The 27,517-nt window shown below is 36.5% G+C and overlaps 2 protein-coding genes across 6 annotated transcripts in view; one reads left to right on the top strand and one right to left on the bottom strand.

The window, feature by feature from the left end:
- The window catches only part of UBAC2 (UBA domain containing 2), a 190,279-nt gene that overhangs the window by 65,659 nt on the left and 97,103 nt on the right, over positions 1-27,517 (bottom strand). For both annotated transcript variants that reach the window (XM_036249573.1, XM_036249572.1), the window contains 2 exons: positions 5,830-5,953; positions 1,912-1,959 (listed from right to left, as the gene is read on the bottom strand). In XM_036249573.1, coding sequence (XP_036105466.1) covers positions 1,912-1,959; positions 5,830-5,953 — 172 coding nt within the window. The remainder of the gene's footprint in view (positions 1-1,911; positions 1,960-5,829; positions 5,954-27,517) is intronic.
- On the top strand, positions 13,139-27,517 carry GPR183 (G protein-coupled receptor 183). Of its 4 annotated transcripts, none has more exons than XM_036249577.1 (4): positions 13,232-13,286; positions 14,027-14,113; positions 24,074-24,099; positions 24,584-27,517. In XM_036249577.1, exon 4 carries the CDS (start codon positions 24,614-24,616, stop codon positions 25,685-25,687), a length of 1,074 nt encoding a protein of 357 aa, XP_036105470.1. In that variant the 5' UTR covers positions 13,232-13,286; positions 14,027-14,113; positions 24,074-24,099; positions 24,584-24,613; the 3' UTR covers positions 25,688-27,517. The 4 variants fall into 4 exon arrangements, with proteins under 4 accessions (XP_036105467.1, XP_036105470.1, XP_036105469.1 ...); XM_036249576.1 differs by lacking the exon at positions 24,074-24,099 and adding an exon at positions 20,048-20,171; XM_036249575.1 differs by lacking the exon at positions 24,074-24,099.

Raw genomic sequence — 27,517 nt, 5'->3', positions numbered from 1 at the left:
TTAAAAAGATTACAAAAAGATGAAAAATGTAACTGCCAATTCTAGAGTACTGAATGTCACAAAATGAAACTATCTGAGGTAACAGCAAGCTCTTAATTTAAAACAAGAAGCCTGAAAACAGAATAAAGAAAGAAAATGAGATGCCTTAAAACAATGAATCACATAATGAATTATTAAAGAATTGTTTGAATAATGAGATCAAATCAATCAATAGTAAACTAATACAATAGAATAGCATATAAGGTACTTTGCAAATTCTTAAATGTTTTAGAAAAATATTCAAAAAAGGACTTGAGACCATCACTGCTAAGAGAAACAAAATGTATCATAAACAAAACAGTAAATTCTCATGCTGCTCTAATGATGAAAGCAATGAGCTATTTTTTCTCAGGCTGATTAAGTAGCTGTCAATCAAGCTGATAGTTTAAGTGGGGATGAAATTAGACTGGAGAGAGCCTGGCAATTGTGCCCCATAGATTCAGTCTGACCCCGGGCGGTCTCTAAGTCACCACAAGTCTTAAGAATACCAGGTGGCTCAGATGGTTCAAAGACCTCACAGTGGAGTTCAGCGCTGTGGTCCTAAAGCAAATCAGGTATCTGGGTATCTGAGAAGGTACTTAGGGAGGCAGAAAAAAGTGACTTAAATCCCCAGAATTTTGGCTAGTAGCTGTGGCAAATGAAAGATTAAGTTGTACATGAAAAGAACAAACACAAAAGAAATTATTTAGAGAGCATAAAGGAAGAAGAGAAGTAAGCTGGTTTAATGTAATGACATAGTAACTCAAAATACCATTCAATGGAAAGCAAGTCACAGTGATAACATACTTAAAATCAAAATGTCTACAGTAGAATGCACAGTTATTTCCAAAGGTCTCTCTGATACCTACATATTACTAAGAATCTATTCTGTAATTTTCTTAGACTTTTCTAGGAAAAAAATTAAAATACAGTTATAAACTTGTATTTATATAAATTTCAGAGTTCAAATTTATGTCATGGATGAAAAGTAAAGTTGAATTTCATGTTCTAGATAGCTTTCTAAATACTGCATAAGTAAAGTTAAGACAAATGCAGCATGGGAATGGGTGAGATGAAGACATTCTAGCACAAAGAATGAGGACACCACCCAAATCCTTGGGCTCATTCACTTCTCCCTTCTCTGGCCATTCACCCCAATGAGTCTTCTGTCTGTTCCAATCCACCTGACTTTCCACTTGGCCTTATTTTTTTCCCTTGCATGACAGTGTCTCTTTACAAAACAAGCAGAATGTCTCTCGTTATTTTTAGTAAACCCAACTTCTTCATTTTCTTTTTCTGTTATTTTTTTCTTACTATGAGTTCAACTACTAATGCAATTTAAAAATAACACTAAAAAGAAATTCAGCCAAAACTTTCATAAAAATTACCTGGAAAACGAAGATAAACAGGCCCCCTTCATCTCAATTATCCATGTAATTAGCCACCCCCACCTTTTTTTTTTTTTTTTTAATCACTAAGGAAGTAGCATTTAAGACAGAACCTAACATGTTTTAAAAATGTTGAAGCCCTGGCCGGTTTGCTCAGTGGTGAGAGCATCAGCCTGCAGTCCAGAGAGACCCGGGTTCGGTTTCTGCTAAGGGCATGTACCTCGGTTGCAGTTTGTCCCCGGCCCTGGTTGGGTCGTGCTGATGGCAACCACTTGATGTGTCCCTTTCACATCGATGTTTCTCTCTCTCTCTCCTCCTTTGTCTCCCTCCCGTTCTATCTGAACAAAAAATTAAAAAATGTCCTTGGGTGAGGGTAAAAAAATTAAATTAAATTTTTAAAAAATGTTGGAGACAACTGAATATGACCCATAATCTAAATATGACATTTTCCCTAAAGTTTCTTCAGAAAAGAGAGGGAGCAGGGAGAGGAGGGAATCACACTTACAAGTCCACTTATGGCTACAATCCAGATGTAGGAACCAGAGGTGAAAAGCTATAAAAGAAAAAAAAGGCAACTAAAAATGAAATTCAACCGCCAGTCACAGCATACTAATTTTTACATAACTATAATCATAACCACTTATGTTAAGAATTACTTATATATCATAATATAAACAAATAGTAATACAATATCAATTCTTTTATTTAAATAAAAATAATATATTAATTTTTCTTTTTTTTAACCAAGACCTCCACCTTTCATAGCCTGAAATGGATTGGTTGAATGTGGTCTACTCCCATGCAAAGAAAAATAAGTAAAATGCATGCATACTCTTATTTACAAATGTAGATTATTTGAGTTAAAGTAAAATGCCAAATGTAAAGAAATTATTAGAATTAACAACATAAAAAATATGTAGTCACCATCCAATGCTTGGTGTTAAATAATGACACGTAATACTAGTCTACATAATTCTTTCATTTTAATTTCTCATCACTGCTACTCTAAATTTAGATGGGAAGACTTCTGCAAGTACACAGGTCCATGTTCACGGGTACTCTGTTTAACTGTTGATATTCTCATTCCAGTTCCTCCAAGAAAGAGCAAACTAAATAGTGATATTAATGGCTACTTTGAATTAAGTCTCATGAAATCTCTCCCTTTGCTTTCCAAATTATTTCTATCCAGGTGTTGTGCTCAGGGTTTAAAAAAAGTCATAAGACATCTCAAAGAGTTCCTGCAAGAATGTAAAGATTTGTAGCCTAGTGTTTGTTCACATTTAGATCTTTACATCAGGAATTTAAGTACTTCTGCTTATACAAAAGAGAGGATACTCATTGCAGGTTCATTGCTGACATTATGCTAGATGAAAGCCTCTAAGTTCTACACATTTATCAAAGATACACAGAAAAATATGATACATAAAAAGAAGACAGATACCAAGGATAAAGACGACAAAGCACAGGTAAACGGTGGCTGACAAGCTTTGCTCTAGTGCTAGCTCAAGTAGAAATGAACGTTGGTTGCAACTTTAAATTTAATCCCTGATCTAAAATTTAATCCTTTGATCTAGCATGGATCCTTCTTCAGTGTAAAAGACTAACAATAAAAAGGATGACAATATTTTATTTAAAAGAAAATATTTTTCTGTAGTTTTCTTCTAAAAATATAAAGAATAAAGTAGCTAACACTTTCATAGCACTTATGTACAAAGCTGTGATCTTAATGCTGTTCATATATTAAACTTACTGAATACTCCTAATCACCCTATGTGGTAAAAGTTCTATTATTAACTCTATTTTACCCACGAAAAAATGGAGAGTTTAAGTAATTTGTTCAAGGTCAAAGAGATAGTGGGTGGTGGAGATGTGAGCATATACCCAAGTGGTCTGGCTCCATAACCCTGTGCTCGTGACCTCTCCAAGTTACTATGGCTCATACATGAGAAAGATGAGCATATCATTCATTTTGTTAGTAAAAAATTATTTCCTTTGGACTCATAAGCATGTTTGGTCCCATGTGGTTGTTCGTGTTTGACAGTGTGTATGTTTTTCTCACTGCTGGGCTCCTTGGCAACAGGTATCACTATTCACTTCATTTTATCCTCTACAGTCCCTAGTATATGGCACCACATGACTGGCTCTCAAGCCATCTTGATACTTAAATGACCCATCACAAACATTTTTGTTCTGATGATAATGATTAAAGTAATTCATTCATTCATTCATCAAATGTCTGGCTTTAAGAAGCTGTGGTGTGAAAGACAGAAAGGAATAGAAACATGTACAAAGGTTTAGGGGAGGGCAGGAGGGAGAAAGAGAGGAAATAAAAACTTTGAGAATAAGGGGTTCATACTTCAAGGTGGAAAAAGGTGGGAGTTGATAAAGAACAGGAAAGAAGAACCCTGGATGTCATTCATGCTAAGGACTTTAGAGTTTATCAAAAAGCCACTAAGGTATCTCCACCTCTACTTTCTGATACCAACTTCCACCTCACCAATTAAACAAAACACGCAAAACAAAATAATATCAGAACATCAATGGTGGTAGCTATAGAGACATTAATGATTACTTACTAATAAGAACCAATGGACTTAGTTATTATTATTTGATCAGATTACGCTAAACAGTCAATACTATTATCTCTCATCTTTCAAATGAACTGCTAATATAGATATTATCCCCACTTTACAGATGGGAAAATGGGGGTGCAGAAAAAGTGATAAGGCAAAAAAATCACCAGAGCAAGTAATTAAACCAAATCCTTTTGGCTCCAAAGACTTTACACAATGCTCCATCGAATTCCTATTCCATAATTAATCAAACAATGTTTTTGTATTTTATTTTTAAAAATGTTTTTATTGATTTTTTTTTTTTTTTTAGAGAGGAAGAGGGAGAGAGAGAGAAACATTGATGTGAGAGAGAAACATCGATTGACTGCCTCCTGCACACCTCACACTGGGGATGGAGCCCGTAACCCAGGCATGTGCCCTTATAGAACTGAGACCTCTCAGTCCATAGGATGATGCTCAATCCACTAAACCACACCAGCTGGGCAATATTTTTCGCTCTCAAAAATGGTCTATAACATTAGAGTTAGAAAGAACTATAGAGTCAACACAAGGCTCAGAAGACTTCTATAACTTGACCCAAGTCACAAGCTAGTGAGAATTATGTCAGAACTAGAACTTGGGTTTCCCACCCCATCTTCTACCACTGCTTTCTACCTTCTGTTGTAACATCTTAAAAAAGAAAGGAAAAGAGCCCTGGCCAGTTTGGCTCAGCAGTTGGAGCATTGGCCTGCGGACCAGAGAGTCCCAGGTTCGGTTCCCGCTAGGGGCATGTACCAAAAGAAAAGAAAACAAAACAAAAAACACACATCACAGCAAGTCCTAGCAATATGAATCAACTGTAGAAATGGGCTATTAGGTTATATGAATATTAGGAAGGATAGGAAGGCTGTAATGCTATGTAGGTTGAGAGATGAAGCATAAACATATTTCATGAGAAACAGTTGTAAAAGTGTAAAAAAAAAAACCACCCACCCGAGATGAGCCATTGATAACACATGAGAGCAGATTAGAGAAGTTGGAGGAAATGATAAAGGTTAAAAGGGGAGGGAGGAGGGCACTTTACAGAGACACTGGTATCTGGTTTGATGTGTGTGGGATAAGGAATCTTATGAGTATTAACAGTGGATCAAAAGGCCAAGCTACATACACATAGTACCACAGGAAATGGCAGAATAAAAGTTTTACATCAAAAGCTGTGAGTGAAAGAAAAGTGACAAGTATTACAGGTAGAAAACTGAGACTCTCTACCAGAGGATCTGGAACCCAGAAGAGAATGATCAATATTTACTGAGTATTGGCGAAAACCTTTTTAAATTTAAGTCAAATAATAAGTACCCCAGTGGTCTTCACATCAAACCATTTAGCAGGTGGTGACATTGCTATCATGCCTATACAACAAAGAAGTTATAGTGCTGATAATGCTTCTAGCAAACCCCAAAGCTCAGGCTGGTAAAGTATACCTGGTTTCTTCTTCAGAGCTTTCTTTGTGACACAATATTCAATAAATTAGTTTTGACAGTGATTTTCCACTTTCCGTCGTTTGACTCTTCTCAACTGTTTCCACTTCATACTATGATTTTGAAAAAGTACTTATACGCAATTGTACAATGAAATTAAAATATTTTCCACTGATACAAATTACAGTGAAAGCTCTTATCAGATTCTAAAGTCTATGAAAGTATTCTAGTACCTTATATACCTTGATGTTCTCATTCTGTAACACTTCCTTTGAACATTTGATACAGATCACGAAGCCAAACTTATGGGAAAAAAAAACATTGTTTTCAAGGAGATCAAATGAGAAAAAAAATCTTGTTAAAGAAATGTGAACATAAAAATGCATACTATACCTGTAGTCCCAATATATAAATCAATGTCTTGTTTGTGACGGACAACGGACCCAGAATATGTGCCACTTGGACTCTTGGTATGGAGCAGTAAAATGGTACAAACAGAGCAAACACAGGTGCCAGGCTATGCAAACAAATAAAGAAAAATCACTATAGTACAATACTCAATTAAAAAATACCAATGGCAAATGTATATTTGATATAACACTGCTTATAATTTTACTTCAGTCTGAAAGCATGGTCTTAGATACACAATTTGCTTTCTATACGTGCATATCTGAAATCATTTGTACTGTATATAACATTTTAAAAACCCAGTCCTTGCCAACTATCCCAAAACTATTGCAAAGAAGTGGTTTAGCATCTACTAATTAATTGTCAGGCACTGTGAGAAAATTTAAAGTTAGTGCTATGATTGTTCCCATGAATGACTTAAAATCTAATGAAAGAGATTAGACAAACCAAAAGCAACACACATTATAATGCATCATGGTCAAGACCAAAAGCCTCCTCTCAGACTGTTCATATCACCACAGCACCTGACACTACTTACCACTGCTTGCCCTCCACTCCTCAACGTTCTCTCTCATTTTGTCTTAATCACTGATTCTTGCTGGTCTCCCTATGATTTCTCCTACCACTCCTGCATCCTCTCTAGGGTTCCATTACAGTTTTTTATTCTTGCTCCAGTCCTTCCTTGTATAATTGCAAGCCTTCTATGGCTAGAATTAGGAAAGTGAAGTGAGTCCCAGATTATGTCCCCTCACCTGGGTTATGAAATCCAATTTGATACCCTCAACTGGATAGATTTAAAAATCACAAGCCATAACACTTAAAGTCTTCTCTCTGATACATCTCTTAACATGGTTAACAGTATTTTCTTCCCCAAAACACAACTCTGATTATGTTACACCCTTGTTTAAAACCCTTCCTCCCACAATATCTGAAAATTGAAATATTAGCATGAAATAGCAAAGCCCTTCCATTCTTTCTTATCAATGTAGTTTCCCATAGCTACAGTCCTCCCCGTTCCCCTAATCTGGCCTTCCCTTCTCATCCCCAGCCCCTAAAGATGCACCCTGGGCACATTGGCTCTTTTGACTATTCAGTGACACAGGTTATTCTTTCAACCTAAATGTCCTTTCTACTTTCCTGCTAAGAAAATGTATGGTGTATGACAGAGCTCAACTCCTTTCAGTGATTTCTCCAGGTCCTCTTGGTGATTAGTAGCTCTCTTCTTTGCCCTCAGAGCTACCTCAGTTTCACTGAATCACCTGGACACGCAGTAGGCCAGGTACAGGAGCTCCATCTATATCTATGAGTAAGAAGCAGTCACTGGTCTCAAGGGATTAGCTCCAGGATCACAAACTAACATTCTTACAAGAGCTAGGAAGACAATATGAATGAGTAGAATGGTTTGAACACACACTTGCACTCATTCTCCATTAAATATTTGACTTATGTACTCAATTTTTTATTTTCCCTTTTTGGGGGGGTAAATGGCATCAATATAAAGAACTATGTCTTACTATAAGAAAATTCAAGAAATATCCTTCAGTTCCACAGAAAAATGTTCTTACTACACTTTTTGTAGAAACACAGGACCCTCTTGGCCTCTTGTGGGTTTCCCCAAGGTTGATAGAGATCATGTTATTTAAAAAAAAAAAAAAATCACCACTCTCCTCTCAATTCTAATATTAAAAACAAAACAAAAGCAAATGTGTATTGCAAAAGTGACTAATGGCAGCAGCATCAACAGGCATCTACAATAATATAGCAAATGCTAGAACAGGGAAAACCCAACCAGTAAACACCCAAGTGCCAGACACTGGGTCAGGTCTGAAGACTACAAAATGTGTAAAATGCAGCCTCTCAAAATCTCGTAAGGAGGACAACAGGGACAGGGCAGCAGAAGTATGTAGACCACACAGTGGATCAGCCATGAATGCCTCACTCATCTGGCCCTCCTATTTTTTTTTTTAATCCTCACCCAAGTACATTTTTCCATTTTTTGTTCAGATAGAGTGGGAGGGAGAGAAGGGGAGAGAGAGAGAGAGAGAGAGAGAGAGAGAGAGAGAGAGAGAGAAACCTCGACGTGAAAGGGACACATTGAGTGGCTGCCACATGCATGACCAACCAGGGCCGGGGACAAACTGCAACCGAGGTACACGCCCTTAGTGGGAACTAAACCCGGGTCTCTCTGGGCCAGTCTGGCCCTCCTCTTGGACTGGGCATATCCCATGGCAGGGAAGGAAATGCATCCCTGGGTCCTCCCAGCATCTGGCACAGTGCTTAACATAGCTTAGAGCTAATTCAATCAGGAACAATGTAATAATCCTTATTCTTGAACAGTTGTATGATGCACACTTAACTATACAGGATTTTTTTCAATCTATCATTAGATTATTAATTTTGTGAGAAAGTCCTATGTTCTATTTAGCATTGCATCCCCCTGGTGCCTAATATAGATCCTTACATGTAATGGATCCTCATTATGTGTTAGATTTAAAAAATTAACAATGCAATCTTAATAAACAGATTTATTTGAGCTGTAATCTAAATAATACACAAGAGAACTGCTTTTCCCCCATCCCCAATTCAAATCATCTAAACCCAAACACAGTTGACTAAGCAGCTATGCATTCTTTTCATTAAAAAGTACAAATTAGCCCGGCCAGTGTGGCTCAGTGGTTGAGTGTTGACCCATGCACAAAGAGATCGCCGGTTGATCGATTGATTCCTGGTCAGGGCAGATGCCTGGGTTGTGGGCTCGATCCCCAGTGAAGGGCGGGCAAGAAGCAGCCAATCAATGTATCTCTCTCTCTCGTAGATATTTCTCTCTCTCTCTTCCTCTCTCGCTAAAAAATAAATAAACACACTTTAAAAAAAAAAAGTACAAATTAGACACTCTTGGGCTTAAAATCCTCCAATGATTTCCTACTCTCGAGTGAAGGACAAAGTGAGGCCTATGTCCCCACCTCAATCCTGATCTACTACTCGGTTTCCCCACCACTCACTCTTGTTGATCCAGTCACACTGGACCAGGGTGTGTCTCACTCAAGCAGGGCTAGGTATATGGTGCCCAGAGCATGTGTATGTGCTCCCCCTCCTCTCCTGGCCAACTTCACAGACATGGGCATCCCTTCCACCCTTCAGGTCTTTACTCAAATAGGACCTTCTCAGAAAAGCCCTCCATGACCATCCCATTCCAGACTGCTGCCCTGCCAAATCTCACAGCCTCATCCCCATTAGGCATGCTCCATTTCCCTTTCCCCATAGCACCTATAACTGGCTACTCTGCTATGTGGCTAGTTTATATCATCTGTCTCGCTGACAATGAAGGCAGGGATTTCTGTCAGTTTTATTCGCTGTTTTATCCCCACTATCTAGAACTGTGCCTGGCACAGAGTAGTTGTTCAATAAATATTCACTGAATAAATGAATTTCTCTTTAAAATCATAAAAGCACACAGCAGAATTTGCCTTTTGCTTAAAACAAGCCCCTTTCCTTGTTTTATTATTTTCAGGGTTTCATACACACACACACACACACACACACACACACACACACACATGCACGTAAAACATGGCCTGTTGGTCTCTTAGCAACAATAATAAAATTCTATTTTGGTTACACTTGCGATCTCTCACCACAGAACATGTTCTTTAAGGTACTTAAGTTGTAGAAATTCTTCTGTTTACATTTAGCAATAAAGTGTAAATAGTGATATAATAAAAAATCGGAGGCACAGTTCTTATTTGAAGTTATATTTCAATATAAACTAAAAAAATACAGATAGAAATTTTAATGACCACAGTTCATATCTTATATACCAACAGAAGTTTTAAAATTTCTTAGAAGTTATTAATCACTGTGTAGTTTTAAATGATGACTAAATACTAGACCATATACACCCATAATATAAAAGCACACATTTCAGACCATGGTTATATAGGTTTTGTAGAAAATTTCCATTGCTATTTCTATACCCACAGACTTCACAAAATATCATGTCATTAGTCATTGGTCAGTTTTTCTCTTTTCCTTATTTTATGACAACATCGGTTCTTTATACTGTCAACAATAAATTCAATTTGACCTTTTTCATATTGTAAATAGCTAACTTCTTGAAGCCCTATCTGAGTTAAATATATGAGGCTGAAGTATAGAGAAGAAGAAAACAGGTCAAAAAGAATTCATTCATTCTTCTACCACTATTTATTGCCTGCTATATACTCACAACTATACACAACAGAACAAATAAAATAAAATAACAGAAACACTCAGTTCAGGTCACAAATGTCTATCTTATCTCTTATACAGAAAAGGACTTTCTCTACTTTTATAGTACAACTAAAAAAATCCTGGCAACTTTCAAGAACAATAAAATTAAGGTTTGTGAGTTCATGAAATTATCTTATCCTAAACCTCAATAGCATCATGCAGGACAATTATCACACCACCTCTTCCTTATATATTTGACAACTCCAATACCAAAAACAAAGGTAGATCCAGTTTGCTAGTACATTTACTTTACCTAGTTGAGTTTTTCATTGTCTAACAATGTTTTACTCAATAAAAACTATTTCAAAAATGAAAAACCAATACATCCCACCAGGATGGCCTTTCAACAAATTGAAAAACTTCAACAGCGTCTTCTTCAAGTATTCTTCAATCCAAAATTTAAAACAACTAGTTCTATAATATTTTATCATAGCTATCCATTAAATCATAAAATCTCTTATATCCCCCCACTGGATTTTTTTTGCACTGGGAATCATCTTGGTGACCATTTAGTTCAATGACTTTATTTTATAGACTGGGGTGGAGGCCCAAAGAATTGCTTTTTTGTTTGACAAGGTTTCTCCACAGATCTTCAGCATTTTAGAGCTAGAAAAAACCTAATAAGCTTCTAAATGAAATAACAGCACTGAGAGGCTAAAACCACTGGGTCACTTTGACAGACTCTTAAAATAAAAGGGTCCCTCATCAACTTACACCATATATAAGAATAAACTCAAAATGGATACAAGACTTAAATGTGACCCATGGATCCATAAATATCCTAGAAAAAAAATGTAGGCAACAAAATTTCAGACATCATACGCAGCAGAATTTTCACTGATACATGACTTAAGGCAACAGAAACAAAGGAAAAAATGAACACACGGGACTACATCAAACTAAAAAGCTTCTGGACAGCAAAGGAAACAACCATCAAAATGGAAAGGGAACCCACTGTATGAGAGAGCATAACTGCCAATGATACATCAGTAAGGGGTTAATTTCCAAAATATATAGAGTGCTCATACAACTCAACAAAAGGAAGACAAACAACCCAATTAAAAAAATGGGCAGAGGACCTAAAGAGACACCTCTCCAAACAGGACATACAAATGGCCAAGAGACATATGAAGAAATGCTCAACATCACTAATCATTAGAGAGATGCAAATTAAAACAACAATGAGGTATCACCTCACACCTGTTGGAATGGCCGCCATCAACAAATCATCAAACAACAAGTGTTGGCGAGGGTGTGGAGAAAAGGGGACTCTAGTGCACTGCTGGTGGGACTGCAGACTGGTGCAGCCACTATAGAAAACACTATAGTGTTACCTCAAAAAAATTAAAAATTGAATTGCCATTTGATCCAGTGATCCCACTTCTAGGAATATACCCTAAGAAGCCTGAAACACCAATCAGAAAGAATATATGTACCTCCATGTTCATAGCAGCTCTATTTACAATAGTTAAGATCTGGAAACAGCCCAAGTGTCCATCAGTAGACAAATGGATGAAAAAGCTGTGGTACCTATACACAATGGAGCACTATGCAACTGTAAGAAAGAAAGATCTCTTATCCTTTGATACGACATGGAGGGACCTGGAAAGTATTATCCTAAGTGAAACAAGCCAAGCAGAGAAAGACAAATATCACATGATCTCACTTCTTTGTGGAATATAATGAACATAACAGTCTGAGGAACAGGGTAGACCCAAAGATGTAGAAGTACGGTACAGACTGACAATCCTCAGAGGAGGGAGTGGTGGGGGGAGGGAAGAGATAAACCACAGAACTTATATGCATGTACTCATAACCGATGGACATGGGACAACAAAGCTGGGGACGGGCTGGGGGGGAAGGGGAGGAGGGTGTCAATGGGGGGAAAAGGAGAAACATCTGTAACAAAAATAAATTAATAAAAAAATAAAAGGGTCCCTGTGGTCACAGACCTACAAATGATTCAATACTCTCAATGCCATCTTTCAAAATAGTCATCCAGCTTATGCAAGCATTGAAATAAGAGAGAGCCTAGTCCATATTTTTATGATCCTAACTTTCTGGAACTAAACTCATATTTTGATTTAAAAGCTGTTTCCAGTAGCTTCCTCTTACTGGCTTTACTTCTATCCCCGGGAGTTAGGAAGACTGATATATGTAACCTAAACCCTTTTCTATGAAACATCTTCAAAATGCATGACAATAGTGATCAATCCCTGCTAAGTCTAAACATTCTCAATTTATTCAATCATTTTTCCTAAGACCTAGGATCCAAACCCCTCATCATCCCAGTCATGCTCTAAGTCCTCTATGCTCTTTGTAAAATGCAGCACCCAGAGCGGACTGGGACTGCCAGATTGGTCCTGGGTAAGTGTAAATATCACTGCTTTTGTTTTGAACTCTATTGCTATTAATTTAGCCTACAAATAAATTGTATTTTGATAGCTATGTTACATTGTTGATTTAAACGGTCAACTAAAACTAAGAAGAAGAGTGTAGGTCTCCTTCATACTGTGTACAAGAGGCTCAATTTTAGCTGCAAAATACCCCAACTTTTCCCTTGTTATTCCTGTCAATGTAGTCACTGATGCAGTCAAGTTAGCCTCCTGCCTAAAAACATCAATTAATCTTTGTGTATATGCAAAAGAGCACCTTTCTTCCACTCACCACAGAAACTTTTCTTTCTTTCTAATAAGCTATTGAGCAAACTACCCCCATATAAAGTTTCCAAGTAGACAAAACTGTCAAAGTTGAGATTCTCCAATCTATCCTCAAACACTTAAAATCATCTGGAACTATGATTCACTTTTTTCTTCTGGTTAAAGTCTACTGCTTCAGTCTCTTTCATATAATGTTTTTAATCTTAAATATTTATAGAAAAATTTATAAAGTTCCATAGATATCAGCAATTCATAAATTCCAAGGGGTTTTTGGATAACTGTTTCAAAAAAAAGTTACTAACAGAAAATTTTCACTTCCCATTTTTTAAAAAAAAGTGTACAGGCATACATGAGGCTAAATTACAATGCTCAATCACAAGGTGACAGAAAAAAAAAGTCACCACCATAAAAGGATGTCTGCATAATCTCTTAGAACAACATGCCAAGGTTAACTTACTTCAGTTTGGTCAGACTCTGACTGCTACTACAGAGGCCTGAACAAGCCACCGAGAGGTAAGTACTAGATATTTTGCTTTTCCAACAGTCTTTTCAGTTAAGAAAAACTTTGAAAGACTACATAAGGTATAAGGTAAAGAGAAAGAATCTATTCAATAACAAGCTATAAACATTTCTAACAAAAATTATGTTATTAATATAGTTTAAAATCTCTAGTGACTGGCAGTTCTAATGAGCTAGTATTAAGCTAAATGAAAGTAATGGATCATGCCAGAAACATCTTTGCCAAAACATAGGCCTACTTTGAATTTCTGTGTGAACTCAGAAAATTATAAAAGAACAGTATCAAGTATATATTGGCAAATAATGCAAATACTTCTGGATACTTTAATATGAAGGGAAAGGAACAAAATTATTTTTAAGATGAGGTATTCCTACACTTAAATGTATTGTATATATAACAAGCTATTCAGCACAATTTAAGAGTCTTAACATTTTACCATTTGACTACATATCTATGTACAAAAAGTCTTTTTTATACTTTTTTTATTTCTATACTTTTAAAAATAAAAGCTTTTGATATAAATGGATGTTTTTGGTTTATAAAAACATTTTACCAATATATCCTCTAATTAGTGATAGTCTGGGCTTCACTATTTCTCAGCCAACCTGAGTATTCCAACTCTAAATATAAACTATTGATTTGATAAGTAAAAAAAAGAATATCTCTGTTGTTTGCTTTATATTAATTTGATGACCAGTAAGGCTAAACATGTCTCCATATTTTTTTTTCCTAGAACTTCTATGTACCTAAAAAAACAAATCACAAAACAATGAATTACATGCAGTGTTTTGCCAATATTTATGTCCAGGTTGGAAAGAAGGTAACAGAAACTTTTGACAAAATATAAGCCATGAGGAAACTTCCTCTAAAGGAGGGTGTGGTGAGGGTGTGGTTTTTTACCTTCTGGGGGTGTCACGCTAAGTACAATATAGTGTAGTGGCTAAGAGCCTGAGCTCTGGAGTCAGGCTCAAACCTGGGCTGTGTGGCCTTGGTCAAGTTAGCTACCATCTTTGGCACCAGTTGCTTCATTTGTAAAATAGGGAGTAACATCACTGTCAAGTCCTTATAGCACTGGCTCTTATACTAACTGCTAGGAAATTGTCTGCTATCACTATTCTCCCTTCCCTCTGCCCATTAAACTGCAAAGGATGAATCCAACAGGCAAAGTTTCTTTGCCCTATCACTTCTGTGAGAATTATTTTTTGAACTTATTTTCAGATCTTTATGAAGTATTTTACATACAGACTGAGTCTGTGTGTGGTTATAAATCTAACTGTGCTTACTGTCTGGACTTTGCATTTGCTAGTGTTATTTCAATGCATGTTTTCTCTCTGGGGTTTAATTGTACTTTTTGGACACAACGCTGCAGAGAGCACATCACTCTAAAAAGCATCCTCACTCACATGCTCACCTATCTAGTGGTGGTGGTGGTGGTGATGTCTCTTTTTTTAATCCTCACCTGAAGATATTTTTCCATTGATTTTTTTTCTCAGAGTGGTAGGGCAGGAAGGAAGAAGAGATGGAAGGAAAGAGAGAGGGAGAGACACATTGATTGGTTGCCTCCTGCACAACCCCAACCAGGGCTAGGGATCGATCAAACTGCAACCAAGGTATGTGCTCTTGACCGGAATAGAATCTGAGGCTCTTTGGTCCACAGGCTGATGCTTTAACTGCTAAGCCAAACTGGCTAGGGCAGGGTGATTTCTTTATAAATTACTTTCAACTTGCTTCCGAGAACTTACCAGTAATAACATGACCAGTCATTTAATGGAATAAATATTGACTCAGATCACTATATGACTCTCCTTCGTTTATGTATTCCATAAGCATTTCCTAGATACCTTTAGGACAGTTCTGAAAGATTCTATGGGATAAAAATGTTGTATAAAATAAAGCCATCATCCTTAAGAAGTTTACATTTAAAAAAAGAACTGACCACCCAGTAAAGGAGTTTACAAATTACACTTTTCTCCCTGCTATGGTTAAGGGCCTGCTGGAGTTGTAAAAGGCCCTAAAGCTCTTTGGTGTAGTATGTACTGAGGATGTGTAGTATCCTCCAGTCTGCAGAGTTTCTCAGCTTCCTAAGATGTCTGCAAAATACAGGCTTCAATGTAAGATGAGATAACAGATGTGAAAATCCTGTGAAAACTGTAGAGCTAACAATGATCCTGTGGTGTCCTAAAAGCCTAAAGAAAAGAATAAAAATATTTTGTTAAATATCTGAAAATACCTAAAAAAGTATTATACAAATAAATAACATAAAAGCTATCTTGAGCCCGGTGTGGCTCAGTGGTTGAGCACTAACTCATGCACTAAGAGGTCACCAGTTTGATTCCTGGTCAGAGCACATGCCCAGATTGTGGGTCCAATCACCAGGGTGGGGCATGCAGGAGGTGACCACTGATGTTCTATCTCATTGATGTTTCTATCTCTCTCCCCCTCTCCCTTCCTCTCTCTCTAAAAATCAAAAAAGAAAAAAAAAGTTATCTTGGGTATCCACCATTTTCTTTGAATGGACATTTCAGTCCAAATAGCTTTATAAAAATATTGTTAAAATTAACAAAATCTAAAATCATTTATAAAACCTTACTTCATTTTACTTATTTTTTTAAATCGTCACCCGAGGACATTTTTGCATTTATCTTCAGATAGAGGAGGAGGGAGAGACGGGGGAAGAGAGAGAGAAATATCGATGTGAGAAAGACACATCAACTGGTTGCCACCCACACGACCCCAACCGGGGCCAGGGACAAACTGCAACCGAGGTACCATGCCCTTCGTGGAAACCGAACCTGAGACTCTCTGGTCTGAAGGCTGATGCTCTAATGGCTGAGCCAAACTGGCCAGGGCAAACCTTTACTTACTTTAAAATATGCTACAAATTAATGAACTCTTTTATTTAAATCAACATATTTCCCTTTACTCCCCCTTCCCATCTCCACAGTCCTCCTCTTCTCTCTTGTGCAGAGAGGTATGAGTTGGTATGTGTTAGTTTTGAGATGTCTTTCTATTTTACTTGTTTTCTACCAATAACATCAGATCAGGCTGGAAATAGGAGCTAGGAGGAAAATGTATTGTACTGAATGTGATTATTGAAGCCAAACTGGATTCAATCTTGACATTTAACAACTCTATCTTCAGGCAAGTCACAAAAGTACCTCAGTTTTATCATTCAAATTGATTTGTGAAGATTTATGTGAATATATGTAGAATGCCCATTATAAAGAGCCTTTTAAAATCACACAGTTATTCTGCGTGTAGGTCAAATCACCCCACACAGAAACACAATATCTGTCTTCCTTACACTGAAATGATTATAGTGGGATTCGTTTTTTCTTATGGCTTTTCTAAACATTATGTCATAGAATTCAAGTCTTTAGTGTTACTACCGCCTTTGTCTTCATCTCTGACAACTTTCATAGCATCCTAGTCAGTACTTAAGTTACCAAAAGTCACACAGGAATAATCAGTGAAAGGTGAAAGAAAAACAGCTGGGCCCTGGCCGGTTTGGCTCAGCGGTTAGAGTGTCGGCCTGCGGTCCCGAGAGACCCGGGTTCGGTTCCCGCTAAGGGCGCGTACCTCGGTTGCAGTTTGTCCCCGGCCCTGGTCGGTTGTGCGGGTGGCAGCCACTCGATGTGTCCCTTCACATCGATGTTTCTCTCTCTCCCTCTCTGTTCCTCTCTCTCCCTCCCACTCTACCTGAACAAAAAATGGAAAAATGTCCTCGGGTGAGGATAAAAAAAAAAGAAAGAAAAACAGCTGGAACATATAAAACCCTCGATGTGCAAGTGGGTGTTTAACCAAATAATTTAAACGTCAGGCACCTTTCTATTTCCCATCAGTTCCAATGTACATGTTTACAGAAGCTGGAGTTGGTCTTCACTGAGTGTCCACCGAGTTCAGGACTCTATAGAGGCACGAAGAAACTGCAGACGGGCTAACAATGGTTTTCTCTCTTGAAAAAGTTTTTCATGCATCATCCTGAAAATGACTCTCTGCAGACCCACTGAGAGTAGTCAGAACCAGACTATGTCGTGGGGTGGCAGCAGGTCACAATTCCACAAGCCAGAAAAAGTGAGCTCCCAGGGAGGCAGGGCAGCAAGGTCCCGTCAGGCAGACTGACCAGGGACAACTCTACTAGAAATATAAACACTCTGGCATGTGTGAGATTCCCTTCTGAGAAAGGGCAGGCAGCTGCCAGTAGGTCACCTTTGTGGACAATATTTCTTATATCTTTCCAAAAGATGAATCTTAGACATAGTTTTGGCTATTGACTTAGGACTCAAAGCTGGTTAGGAAAAAAAAAAAGACCTAATAGTGTAGAAAGATTTATTTTACCAGGTTAACTGGGGTGTATACTATTAAAGCAGTTGAGCAGCAGCACTATAAAATGCACAATTAACTTTGCCAAAGAAGTCAGTGATAAGAGGCTGTGCCTGTGCTGGTCACAGCCTGTCTGTGCCTTGGGTTTCTTTCCTGCAATCAGGAGTTAATGTTTCCCACCTGCCTATTCTAGTCAGTCAACTAAAAAGAAGCTGAAAAAAAAAATCACTTGTTGAGTTCCAGAGCCCCCGCCTGTGTCACACTGGACCAAGTTCTGATGTTCCTGTTTGCTCAGCTTCAAGATCAAGGAGGCTTTTTCAAATAAGTGACAAATACATAAAAAATTAGGTAAATGGACAAAGAAGCAATGGTTTCTTTCTTCCATGAAATATATTTGTCCTCAAGGACACTAAACAGCCTCAGCCTGCTATCCTGATAATCTATGGTGATCTATTTCCTCAGTAGACAGAATCCTTGTTATATCAATTAACCCTGAGCTTTTGTCTGCTCCATCCTTTCCCAAGGACTTGATTGTTCCTCATTCCAGAAAATTTCTCTCAGTCTTATCTCTAAAATAGTCAAAGGATAGTCTATCCACAGAACTCAGAGAAAGAACTGGATCAAACACTTATCATTTAACAATTTTCACACATAACTTGTGTGTGTATATACAGACATATCTTTGTGGCTCCTATAGTTGTTTTTGAAAGTGTGCTCCTGGCCCTGGCTGGTTTTGCTCAGTGGTTAGAGCGCTGGCCTGCGGTCTAGAGAGACCTGGGTTCCGTTCCCGCTAAGGGCATGTACCGCGGTTGCAGTTTGTCCCCAGCCCTGGTTGGGTCGTGCGGGTGGCAGCCACTAGACGTGTCCCTTTCACATTGATGTTTCTCTCTCTTTCTCCCTCCACTCTATCTGAACAGAAAATGGAGAAATGTCCTCGGGTGAGGATAAAAAAAAAAGAAAGTGTGCTCCTGAACTTCCTCTTTGGTACATGCTACTGTGGACACTTTGAGTCAGATCATCTTGATGTGTAAACATTCTTAAGCAGACTTCACCTTATAGAGAAGTCACCTTCTATTAATTAATTTCAGCATGACTTGACCCATTCAATTAATTGCTGAGGCCTGAATTTAAACAAAAATCACTAGAAGTTTAAACCATTTTCACTTAGGGTTGATAATTATTAAGAGAATAGATATTGGTAGTAATGGTAATTTTTCAGGAATCTTAAAGCAAAAAATGAAGCTGGTATTCTAGCACTTACTAAATCTTTGAATATAGTAAAGGTTTCTTCTGTCTCTGCCACAAATAAAAGCTAAGAAAATAATTTCCAATACACTGTGAAAAATCACAAAAAGGCTCCAAGTTGGTGTCCAGGGTAAATATTTCCAGAGTACAAATTACATTAAAGCTTAGACAATTTTCTTAACTACTAATAAATGAGTTTTGGGGGGTCCTTTTATTTTTTCCTTTCTGTGGCTAGAAAAAAACTTGTCAGTTCATGTCAACATGTCCGGTTATGCAAAAATGAGATGATAGTGTCTTAAGAAATTCTAGCTACTCTATTAGAATTACCTCAATTCTAGAGAAAAACATACCAGGCCCACTTCCAAAAATGTAAGTAAACATTTGGAGGATATTTGTGCCATGGAATAACTTGCTATTTTACATGTTATGATAATAGTCAAATAGAAAGGATGAATATTGTACAGAGACAACACTCAGCAGTCTCCTTTGCTTATTAATAAAAGTGGTAAGAGAACTGGCATAGATGGTTGCCAGAGTAGCTGCCAGGTAGTTCGATTTCAGGAGGAAAAGGTGTTCCTCTGGTAGAACCTGAATAAGGACCCATACTTCATGCAGCCCAGTTACTATCTGTGCCTTCAGGGCAAAGGCTGCAGTCCTTATTTATGTCCCTCAGGGTGTGGCATTAAGGATAGCTTAGGGACCCTACATACCTTTTCATTAGAAAGCATTATGGGGAAATTATAATTCTTATACATATAAGTATTCTCAGGAAAAAACATCTAGAACACTTATTTGTGCTTTTCTCTATGCCATAAAATGACAAGCCATAGTACTTTCAAGTACAATGGTATATCTATCCTAAATAACATGCCAGAAGTTGTTGCCTAATAATTATGAAAATGTGAAATACTTAAAAATATATTCAAAAGTAAATAAATTAGAGAAAAAGGGAAGTCGTTAGTTATGGACAAAAGAGGAATGATTAAAAGAGGATTTTGCAATCCAAAGGTTGATAAAGGAGCACTGCAATGAAAAAAGCAAACAGAACCCTGGTATGTGTGAGAAGAAACCAGAGCAGAGAATACTGAGATAACACCTCATACAGACACCAGACATTCTGAATATTCTACTTTCATCTTTCAGTTTAGGCCCCAGGTATTAAAAGATATCATATCTGTATTTTCAGGACCTAGCATATGAACATACTAAAAATAACTTGATGAAATAAAAGAATGGAGTACATCAAGGTTCAGGAAAGTAATCCTGAATTCTAAGATGGCTAAAAGAAACTCTAAAACAGTATCTCTGAGGTAAGATGATTATACATTGGGATTGACTGATATAAGAATGTAGTAACAAAAGTCAAATACACGAAAGGATTTTTCTGTCAACTTGGAAAAGATAAAATTGACTAAAACTATAGCATTAATAGTAGAGATGGATGTAAGCAAGAACTAAAGTAGTATACTAGAGTTGTTGACTAATGGAATCAACCTTCGACAGGTCACTAAATATCCAAATTAATATATTTCCAAACAGCCCAGATTCTTTACTTAAGGTCATTTGTGAGCCTTGACATTTACATGACCAAACTGTGCAAGGGCTTTTCTTTGACTTACACAGGACTAGAGTGGGCAGTAAGAGGCCCCTTCACGATTCTAGAAGGCAGTGTCCACAGGTCTGGCTTCCCACATGGGAAGGTACCTCACGTGAAAGTGGGAATCCTTAGGAAGAATCGTTCCCCTACTCTGGAGAAGATGGGCCACATGGTCCCCAGGCAGTTTATTTACAGGTAAAGATAGCATGACAGCCTATGAAAGCACAAACTCTCTGCATTTCAAGGGCAGAATGAAATAGCCACCCCTGCCAAGGACTGGAAAGAGTAGGAGACTTGAAGCCAGGTCATCAGAGGGAAGGATCAGCATGACCTTAAACCTCTCTGACACTCAAATTTCCTCACATGCTAAGTAGGTAGGTGATAGCAATACTTCGCTTACAGGGTTGTTATGAGGGTTCTTTGAGACATGACTTAATGTGGGCATCTAGTAAAAACTAATGCATAAAGCTGAATAAAGAGCACTACAGGGCTAGCTTTGAAAAGTATGTCAGATGACAAGGTTTTTACAAAAAGAGCTAAATTAAATTTTTTTCCCTCAGATTAAAAAATATATATTTACCTATTTACTTATTTCACAGTCAATTCATATTCAATGTTAAAAACTTAGACAATATAAATAAAAATTACTTGTACAAATTATATTTGGCATATATATCCATGCAGGGGTATGTGTATGTGTACAGTTGCTTTTCCTCCTCCAAAAGTGGTATGTTATGGAATCTATTTCCTACTTAACATTATTCCCTATCAAGAACTAGGCATCTACCCGACTGGTTTGTCTCAGCAGTTAGAGTGTCGGTCCTCAGGTTCGATTCTGGTCAAGGGCACGTACCTGGGTTGCAGGTTCAATCCTGGGCCCCAGTCAGGATTGCTTGGGAAGCAACCAATTGATGTGTCTCTCTCACATCGATGTTTCTCTCTCTCCCTCTTCCTCCCTTTTTCTGTCCCTGAAAACTAATGGAAAAAATATCCTCGGGTGAGGATTAACCAAAAAAAAAAAAAAAAGAAGAAGAAATAAGCATTTATGTTGCCATTTTCAATGGTTGCATAGTATTCCACTATATGGCTTTACCATAAAATATTTAACCAATCCCCTAATGATGGACATTTAATGTGATTGCAGATTTTTACCTTTATAATTAACATGGTTTAAAACATGCTTTAACTTAAAATGTTCTGAAACACCTGCCATTCTGGCTCTACTGGATGATGTATTTAATTCAGTGAAGAAGTTAGACACAATACATTTACAACTTGGCAAGCAATGGCACATTCTTCTCTGATTCTGACATTAGTGATAACTTTCCTAATCTCTACAATACTAATTAATCACATGGAGAATTATCAGACTCTACAGTGTATTCTTCCCCATTATGCATTTTAAAGGCATTTCCCATGAACCTGCTTAGAAACACTTCTCAAAATAAAATATATCTGTTGAGATTTTCAGAAAAAAAATTTTTTTTATAGAAAGTAGAAAAATAAAAGAAACTCTTGATGCTGTTCCTAAGATGCAGCCTTTGTCTGGAATTTTCATCCCCACTTCATATCTAGTCTCGGTTCTTGAAAACTTCTCACACGAACTACATAAAGTGTTTTCTACATTTATTCCACAATTGCAATTTCAATTATTTCCTTTCAAGACTCACTTCGGTTTTTTTCTGTACAAAAGATAATGTCCACATTTATTGTTTTTTGTTTATTTTCTATTTTATTAGTTTCTGCAATTATTTTTATTTGCGTTTACATTTTTCAGGCAAACTCAGTTCTTTTCCAGCTTCTTGAGCTATATATTTAACTTATCTATTTCAATCTTTTTTATAAAACAAATACATTCAAGGCTTTGCATCCATCATCAACTAATTCTTTTGCCACATCCCTCAGTTTTGGCATGCAGCATTTTTCATTTAATTCTAAGCACTTCAAAATTTGCATTGTGATTTCTTAACCCATGCATTCCTTAGAAATATATTTCTTAGATTCCACATTTCTCCTTTATCTTTTTACTGTTAATTTATAATTTAGTTGTACTGTCACAGGAAATGTGAGCTGCCAGACGATGATTTTCTGAAAGTTCTGAGATATCTCTGATAACGTTGTAACATAGACAAATCTGCAAACAGTCAGAAGCCTTCAACACAAATTCTGTTAGCTTTTAAGTCATGTGGGTAAATCTAAGTCTTTAATCTCTTTTTTACCTGGCATTTTTCTAATAAAAATGTGCTAAAATCTCCCATTAAGGTTGTGGCTTTGCCAATTTCTCCTTTAAATTCTGTCAAATTTTGTTGAGATTATTTTTATGTTCTTTGTAAACCATTCTTTTAACTTTTGTAGTGACCTTCCTTCTCCCTGTTAATATTGAGTATGCCTTGAATTCTGTTTCTGATGTTAATATTGCTATTCTACTTTCCACACTGTTTGGGATTGGTATCTGTTCTCCCAAGCCTTTATTCTCAACCTTCCTGAATCACTTTGAGTTATATCTTTTCTAAATAGCACAGAGATAGATTTTTTAAAAATTCAAACTGATAGTCTGTCTTTCCATATGTAAGTCGAATCCATTTAAATCTGTTGTGACACGTTTCAACCCTCTTATTTTTTTGTGTTCAATTTACCATCCTTTTTCTATCGGTTTTCCCACACAACCTCCTTTCCTGTCTTCTCTTGATTAATAAGAAGTTCTACTTCCATTTCTGTTCCCTTTTAGTTTACATTGTATTTCTATCTTTTAACGATTACTCTATCAATACAGTATGTAATGCACACATATAACATTAGTGCAATCTTCTGCTAACCCTTGTTGTCTCTTAGCATCACTGTTTTAAGACAGTTAAAACTAAGTTAGCAGAGATACAATTCATTTAATACCACAGTCAGAGAAGTGGATTTTTAGTTGGTGCCTTGATATGGCTAGGAGTGTCCTTTTCCTTTAACATAGAGCATCATAATCACTAGATAGACGGAAAATTTCCCTTAACTTTGGTGACTTGCAGATGAGATTCATGTACATAAATAGTCCTATCAGAAAATTATTTTAATCTAAAAATAACTTCATAGAATTTATAGCTATTCTTCCTTAGTTTTATCAAATTCAGCCTTATATATTAAGTTTTATTGTAGGAGTTTTCTACTTTTCAACTTAGGATTTCAAATTTCATCCTAACATTATTTATAACAAGAGTTGGAAATAATTCAAATGTTCATCAAGGGAATAGCTAAGAAATTTATACTGTGGAATACCTATCAAATATCTATATAAGACCTACACATATAACAGATAGATTACAATGATCCATGAACATGTTAAGTGAATAAAGCAGAACACAAAATACCATGACTGTAATGCTTACTACTACTTGTGAATGAAAGAATGTATATACATGGGTCAATTGGGCACCTGAGGAATGATACAGTTTAAAATTAACTGAACCTTTTCCCTTCAAGCAGTTTAAGGTTTTTCTTTCTCTTCCTTTTCTTCTTGTTTTTCTCGTGTTTGTCGTGGCCATCTTCATCATCATCATCTTTTTTTTTCTTTTAAGAAAACCTAAGTTTCAGTTCCTAACAAGGTCTTGACTTGTTTCTCATACTTTTTAGGTTAACACAAATCAGATCACTGTGTGGTAAGTTCATATTTCACTACATAAATGTGTGACTGATTTCATTTCCTGGCAGTGATAAGCATTGGGGAGAAAAAAAAGTCCCCCTGTAATTTAATTTAAAAGCAAAGTTTTACACCCATCTGAAATGTGGAGTACTTTATATGATTTTATTCTTAATCAGATAATGATTCAAAAAAGGAAGGGAACAGTTCTGCCTAAAAATTTAGTGCATTCCCTCTTGTCACATACACAAAATTTTTGGGTCCTATTTAGATGGTTCTAGTTCCTTTGCCAAGGCTTTACCCAAAATCACCAAACCGTGAGAGCAAAAACATGAATCTTATTCTGTTCTTCCCATTACTATATATGTAACCATATTCCTATCATAGATTTTTAAAATCATATGAATCTTAATTTTTTTAAGTTAGATCGATAAAAGGTAGTTTATATTGCTTTGAGCTAAACCTGCTTTTAATTAGACTTATCCTTCTTGTTTTTTTTCTAGAGACCTTGAACACCGCTGACGGATATAAAAATGGACAACAATTTTACTACATCCTCTACAGCTCCTCATGACAGTGACTGTGATCTCTATGCACACCATGATACAGCCAGGATTATAATGCCTCTGCATTACAGCATTGTTTTCATAATTGGGCTCGTGGGAAACTTGTTAGCCTTGGTCGTCATTGTTCAAAACAGGAAGAAAATAAACTCTACCACTCTATATTCAACAAATCTGGTCATTTCTGATATACTTTTTACTACTGCTTTGCCTACACGGATAGCCTACTATGCCCTGGGCTTTGATTGGAGACTCGGCGAGGCCTTGTGTAGGATAACTGCTCTCGTGTTTTACATCAATACGTATGCAGGTGTGAATTTCATGACCTGCCTGAGCATTGACCGGTTCTTTGCTGTGGTGCACCCTCTGCGATACAACAAGATGAAAAGAATTGAACATGCAAAAGGCATTTGCATATTTGTCTGGGTTCTAGTATTTGCTCAAACACTCCCACTACTCATAAAATCTATGTCAAAGCAGGAGAATGAAAGGACTACATGCATGGAATACCCAAACTTTGAAGCAACAAAAAATCTTCCCTGGATTCTGCTCGGTGCATGTTTCATAGGATATGTGCTTCCGCTCATAATTATTCTTATCTGCTATTCTCAAATCTGTTGCAAACTCTTTAAAACTGCCAAACAAAACCCATTAGCTGAGAAATCTGGTGTAAACAAAAAGGCTCTCAACACAATAATTTTTATAATTGTTGTGTTTATTCTCTGTTTCACACCTTACCATGTAGCAATTATTCAACACATGATTAAGAAGCTTCGTTTTCCTGATCTCCTGGAATGTAGCCAAAGACATTCATTCCAGATTTCTCTGCACTTTACCGTATGCCTCATGAACTTTAATTGCTGCATGGACCCTTTTATATATTTCTTTGCATGTAAAGGGTACAAGAGAAAGGTTATGAAGATGCTGAAACGTCAAGTCAGTGTATCAATCTCTAGTGCTGTGAAGACAGCCCCTGAAGAAAACTCACGTGAAATGACAGAAACTCAAATTATGATACACTCCAAGTCTTTAAATGGAAAATAGAAAGAAATTAAATCTTAGATTTATAGCAAAGTAAACTGTATGACAAACTTTGCAGGACTTTTCTTATAAAGCAAAACGATTATTCCACTTCCACTTAGAATTATTTTAAATTCCTTTCTTTGGGCACTATTTCCCACCTCCAACTTGGAAGTAAACTGATAAATATGTATTTTTTACACTCAAGAGAACAACAAAGTTCTAATTTGTAAATGGAATGTTATACCAAAAGGGAGATTATTTTAATAACTCTCACTATATTAGAAAAAGTTTCGTATTAATGAAAAATTTAATCATTAACATTTCCTGCCAACAATTTGGCAGAAGAAAAAAGACTGCTAAGATTGTATACTCCCAGTGTAAAAATGTTAATATTGTAACATATTTCTTTTTTGATAATGTATTCCTTCAATTCATGTTTTCTTTTTTTACTCTTAGACTTTATTTTCTCAATAACTCAAGCCTCAAAGAACTCTTTTGGAATAAAGAACAGGATTGTACAAAATTATGAGTATGTTGTTCAATGTTCACTGTCAACTAACAGTATTGTATTTAAGGGCCAGAGTATCTTTATGGTATACTAGTTCTATAACTACATTTGAGCATAAACCACTGTATATATGAACCAACAAGCTGCTTCCTAGCAGATGAAAAGGTCCTCTCAGTGCTAATGGGGTCAATTCTTAAGATGCTTTAAACATAAAAGTAAATATCAATATTAATTTCACTTGGTAAGAGAATTATGTATTCTTTTATCTGTTTTGTTTTCTGCCTCTTCCCTCCACTGTACCACAAATCTATGTAAATGACTTTATCCAATCATCAATAGCCATATTACCAAATGGTAAAATTTTAATTTATCTCCAACTAATCTATTTTTTTTAAAGTCTATACTCCAGTCAAACTTAGCTATTCACTCTCCTTCAAAAGGCCCTTACTGCTTATTTCATTCATGAAGCCACTGTTCGCACATGACCTTGGGGCATCTTCCCAGTGTCTTGTATGATTAGTTGGCTTTACATTTATTTTCTGTGCATTTCCCTCACAAATAGGTGAACTTGGAGAACAGGAACTGTGCTGTATAATTTTTGTATTGTTATAGAACAAAGGAGGTGGTTGTATATATAATATATTGTTTCGGTGATATATTAACAATTTTAAAAATAATGAGCTAGAAAAACTCAACTAGGAAAGCTGATAGTTACATGGCAGTTAACCATATTTACCTCTTCCATAATTTTATGTTTATTTCTAAAAGGATCAGTTGGTTAATTGAAAAAAACCCTCAAAGCTATTTAGTTTAAAATCAGTATAAATTAATTGAATCTTCAGTGATAGCACAGAATAGTACAGATAATAGAGAATAGTGATGTTAGAAACCAGGTATATATGAAGAGTTCAATCATTTATAAAATAGTCCATACATTATATAATGTCTTCCTTTACACAATCCTGTGAAACAGGATGAGCAGATAGTATTGCCCACACTTTATAAATAAGCCTAAATTAGGAAAAGGCACCTGGTAAATTAAAGGCAGCATGAAGAATACAACCCTAACTCCATAAAGAATACAGAACTGAATCATATAGACCAAAAAAGTATGAGAGGCCTTAACTGTTTCATTATATACTAGTGGACAGTCTGTCCTTAAATAGGACAAATAACCAACAGTAAGTAGATTATAACTTAGCTAGAATGTGGGATAATGAGAATGAGGATGTCATCTGTTATACACATAGCACATGGTACAGAGCTTGGCCCACAGAAGGTTCTCTAATATTCATCTAATCAAATAGTACCTGTTTTGTACTATTACTAACAAAACTCTAAAG

This window comes from Molossus molossus, unplaced genomic scaffold (genome assembly GCF_014108415.1).
Source record: "Molossus molossus isolate mMolMol1 unplaced genomic scaffold, mMolMol1.p scaffold_m16_p_9, whole genome shotgun sequence".
Taxonomy (NCBI): Eukaryota; Metazoa; Chordata; class Mammalia; order Chiroptera; family Molossidae; genus Molossus; species Molossus molossus.
This window is presented reverse-complemented; position numbering and strand designations above follow the sequence as displayed.

Bases quoted from the DNA above. Each gene is read 5' to 3' on its own strand.
- GPR183 (XM_036249574.1), top strand. From the start codon at position 24,614: ATGGACAACAATTTTACTACATCCTCTACAGCTCCTCATGACAGTGAC.